At 33.3% G+C, this 4,898-nt stretch overlaps 1 protein-coding gene across 1 annotated transcript in view; it reads left to right on the forward strand.

The window, feature by feature from the left end:
- LOC106682589 (ankyrin repeat domain-containing protein 50-like) overlaps positions 1 to 2,477 on the forward strand; it is a 9,162-nt gene extending 6,685 nt beyond the window's left edge. Inside the window, exon 3 of the mRNA XM_014423529.2 lies at positions 995 to 2,477. Within this exon, the coding sequence (XP_014279015.1) occupies positions 995 to 2,173 (1,179 nt within the window). The 3' untranslated portion in view covers positions 2,174 to 2,477. The remainder of the gene's footprint in view (positions 1 to 994) is intronic.
- The last annotated feature ends 2,421 nt before the right edge of the window (positions 2,478 to 4,898 follow it).

The following is a 4,898-nucleotide window of genomic DNA, read 5'->3' on the forward strand; positions in this document are numbered from 1 at the left end:
CACAGGAAACTGCACGTCGATTTCGACTATTACAAGTATGTATGAGATCATCCATCACTATTACCTATTGCCCACAACTGTGTGGCAGATTGTAATATCTATCAATAAATAAATCTATCAATTCCTTCTCCTCTGAAGGAATGTTCGTAAACGGTTTGTTTAGGAGATATTTACACCTAAAGATTTTCATTGGTATGAATTATTTACATTGTATGAAATAAATAAAACCTAGTTATTTATGCTAACTAAATGTAATCATTAAGATTAATATTAAATGTTGTTCAAAGTGAAAGTATATCCGCAAATGCTTTGTTTAGGGGATAGTTTAGATAGAATAATAATATAGTCTTTTATCCCTAATCGTATAAAAACTATTGGCAACATTAGGATTAATACTATCTGGAGTTAGCATTGGGAACTGTCAATAAAATTTATCAGTTTGTACCGGACCAGTGCAGGACCAGTGACTTGAATTGCAGGCTCTCCAGACAGTGCCAGGTCTGGGTTTTTTTTGTTTGGGGTGGCCATAAACAAAACGTCTATGGAAGGCCGGTCCTTAATTTCTTTCTAAGAAGGATAATTGAATCTTGTGAAACAATAACACATATTCAGTACCGGTCTGTCTGCTGCTGTTGAAGAAAATGCCAAGCCTGTCTTAATGCTCAAGGAAATCACTTTGTACAACATTTAATATGAATGATAATGTTTACATTTAATTAATAAAATAGTTCGAACAAATAAATTTCATATAACGTAAATAATTTATAACCATGAAAATCTTTAGGTGTGGAGATATCCTAAACAAAGCGTTTGCGGACATACTTTCAGAGGAAATTTTTTTCTTGTTTCGAGGTCCTTATATTTTCAGCTTGGCCACTTAATCCCGAAACACCCTGTATACTTGTACCTGCTGTGTTGAACACTTCATATTATCAATTAAAGCCCTGAATGCAGAAATGTAAAGGTTAGATTAAACTCTTTATTTTATTTCCAGGAAACCGGAGATGATTTGCCGGATGAACTAGGAAATACTGTGACATCAATCTTAGTTGCGGATGCTGTGAACCAAGGAGTAGTGCTCAATGATAGCGATAACTATACAAGCACAACCCAACACACTGCAGTACTCCAAGGGAACGTTGGTATGGTGACAATGATGTTAGGGCGTGGGGAAGATCTGAAAGCTAAGGATGAATATGGTCGGACACCACTAATGTTAGCATCGTCTAGTGGCCGTGTGGACGAAGTAAAACTTCTCATTGACCGAGGTGCGTCTCTCATTGACAGAGATAACGATAGAGACACAGCACTACATTATGCAGCACGAGAAGGGCACGTTGGTGTGGTGTCAGAGCTTTTGGCTCGTGGAGCAGATCTGAGAGAAAAAGGAAGAAAGGAATGGACACCACTAATGGCTGCATCTGTTGCAGGACATTTGGATGTGGTGAAGTTCCTCATTGACCGAGGAGCGCCTGTAAATGATACAGATCGTTTTGGATTCACAGCACTTCATGATGCAGCAGTAAAAGGACATGTTGAGGTAGTGGCAGAGCTGTTCGACCGTGGGGCAAATCTCACAGCGAAGGTACCAGTTGGCTATACACCATTAATGTTAGCGTCCATCTATAGGAAGGTGGGTGTGGTGAAACTTCTCATTGACCTAGGAGTACCTCTCAATGACGTAGATTACGAAGGGTACACAGCCCTGTATCACGCAGCACGACGAGGGTTCATTGATGTTATAAGAGAGATGTTAGATGGTGGGGCAAATCTAAGGGCTAAGGGAGAAAGAGGCAGGACACTTCTAATGGTAGCATCTATTAACGGCTATTTGGATGTGGTTAAGCTTCTCATAGATCGAGGAGCGCCTGTCAATGATACAGATGATTCTGGATACACAGCCCTGCATCATGCAGCAGCAGCAGGTTTTCTAGACACGGTGATAACTCTGTTGGACTGCGGAGCAAATCCAAGAGCTAAGGCTAAAGATGGATATACACCACTAATGAGCGCATCTAATTATGGCCACTTGGATGTTGTGAAGGTTCTTATTGACAGAGGAGCGTCCCTTAACGACAGAGATGTCCATGGATTTACTGCTTTAGGAATTGTGACAATAGGAAACAGAAAGAATATAATAGATTACCTTCAATCAAAAGGTGGCATTAAGTGACCTATGAGTTTATAGGTGTATTGTTATTATTATTGATAAGCTCTGATTAGAATATAATTTTAATAATCATATTTACAGTAGTTTAAAACTGTTAAATTAAGTAATTATGAGAGATAGTTGACCGTGGATGATAAATGAGGAGAAGATGGTTGGGGGTGCGATCAATGAAAAACACAAATAAGTATGATTAACTTATTTTAATGTGCCAACGTTTTGGCTAGAGTTTCTAGCCTTCTTCAGGGCTAAAAACAAAACAAGATAACAACCACAGTAAGTATAGAAAAATAAAAAAAAGAAAAAGAAAGTATAAACAGAATAATTTTACACATACAATGAATAATTTTACAAAATAGAATTAATAAAATGAAGTGATGAGAGAGGCGGGAAATAAAATGTATACATAGGTAATTGAAAAAGTGGGGACAATAACATACTTAAGGAAATGAAATAAAAATAAAGTAAGTTTAAAGTTAAATTAAGTAAGTTTTGAGGGATGTTTTTTGGGAAAAAAATATGCAAGAGGGGTATTAGCAAGCAATATTAATTTAACTTAAAACTACAAAATAGAAGAAAAAAATATTTATTGTTAACTAACGTTTCGCCCAACATTGCAGGGCGATATGAAAATAAGATACAAACATTGTAAGAACTGACAGAGCATTAAAATGAATTTACAGAGAAAATAGGAAAGTATGTACAGTATATTGTAATATATTATAATATATTGTAAAATGTACAATATCTCTTAGATGTGTTCTTTACAAATTATTTACAATTTTTATTTATTCCAAGCGGTTTTTTACGGAGGCCATGTTTTTCTCTGAGCTTCTTATTTATATCTATATACCTTAATATTTTGCAAAAGATTTATTATACCTGTTTTAAAGAAATATTAAACTTTAAATATAGTCTGACTGCCCTACAGTATACTTCAATAATGTTGCCTTTACCCCTGTTGAACAGATCCGCTACCTTGGACTACATCTGGACAAACAACTAACCTGGAATCCTCACACAAGACAGAAAACACAGGAAACTGCACGTCGATTTCGACTATTACAGTACTTACTGGACAAACGGTCCAAACTTTCAATTCATTACAAAAGACTGATTTACATGACAATTATAAGGCCTATCTGTACATACGGCGTTGAGCTTTAGGGTTCCACTAAACCTTCGAATTCCTCTCATATCCAATCCTTACAATCCATAATCCTTCGTAAAATCCTAAATGCTCCCTACTTTTGTCACAAATAAAATCATCCACATAGACCTTAATGTTCCATCTATCACGAACCAGATATCACTCCTTCCATTATAAACTCTCTAACGACTCAAACCCATTAGTTTCTAATCTTGCTTCCTCTTTTATTCCGGACAATCCTCCGAGGCGTCTGAAAAGAAGATGACCTCGAGACCTTATATTGTAAAAATGTTTTTAGAGTGCTACCATTGGGTAGATTCTCTACATGCTTGTACCATACCATTATGCTTTCCTCAAATTTACTTGATGTATTTATGTAAAGTTGTAAGTATCAATAAATAAATTTAAAAAAAAAAATAGTCTTTTTACATTTTTGAGACTGGTTATTATAGTTTAAATAAAATCAATTTTATCCAATTTAAGTCTGTTAAAGTGCTACGTTTCGGCCAATTCGGCCATCTCAATGGCAATATTCCATATAATTTTAGAACTACATCAATTGTAAAAAACTTTATGCAGGCTATTCTGCCCAGGTCAACAATTTCAGTTCAAAATTACCCAATTTTGACATTTCTTCACATTAACATTAAAATTTTTAATCGCAGTCAAATTACACTATTATCTTTATCACAACGTATGACTTGTTATATTCATTAAAAACTTTTTGATTTAACATTAAAAAATCAGGTCTATTTAACCTATATTAGATTAAAGGTTTATATCTATACTAGAATATATAAGCTAATATCATAGCAATAGTTAATACTAAAAAAATATGTTTAAATAAAATGAAATTGAGAAAGAAAAGAAAAAAATATATATCTTTATTTTCGATAACAGTAAATGGTGTTAATTGATGTGATAAATAAATCAAATTTATATGTATTCGTAAATATTTGTTTTTTAAAGGTAATCAAATATTTTCGGAATTTGAGGGCAATTATTGTTTAATTTTTTTTTAAAATACTTTTTATTTATTGATAGATATTACAATCTGCCATACAGTTGTGGGCAATTGGTAATAGTGATGAATGATCTCATACATACTAAAGTAAAATAAAATAAATAAATGAATGAAAAAAAAAAACTGTCTTAAAATATATTATTGTTTAATAAAGTTGGCAAATGATATGGTATTCCGGAGTCTAATAAAATGCCTGCAGTCTGTCTGTATATTGTAATAAGAATCACCTCTTTAGGATCTCTACAATCAGTTGTCTTAACATTATCCTCCAGCATTAACATTAACTACTTAAGTTATAAAAAATGTATACAAAACTTATTCGAAAATAACCCTTCAAAAGGCTGTGTTCTGATTGCCGTGACCTAATTTGTAAAGAATTAGGCCACACCTATAGGGCGACAATTATGTAATAAATTAAAATTATTAAAAATAAAATAAAACGAAATTTTGATATCTAAAAGAGATAGCTTGGGTTCAAATTTAAAAACTTTAATACTAAATAGATAATAGAATTTTATTTAAATTTTATAATATAAAAAACTCTTAATCTCAGGGGG

Source organism: Halyomorpha halys, unplaced genomic scaffold (assembly GCF_000696795.3).
Source record: "Halyomorpha halys isolate HHAL.00 unplaced genomic scaffold, Hhal_1.1 Scaffold426.1, whole genome shotgun sequence".
Lineage (NCBI taxonomy): Eukaryota > Metazoa > Arthropoda > Insecta > Hemiptera > Pentatomidae > Halyomorpha > Halyomorpha halys.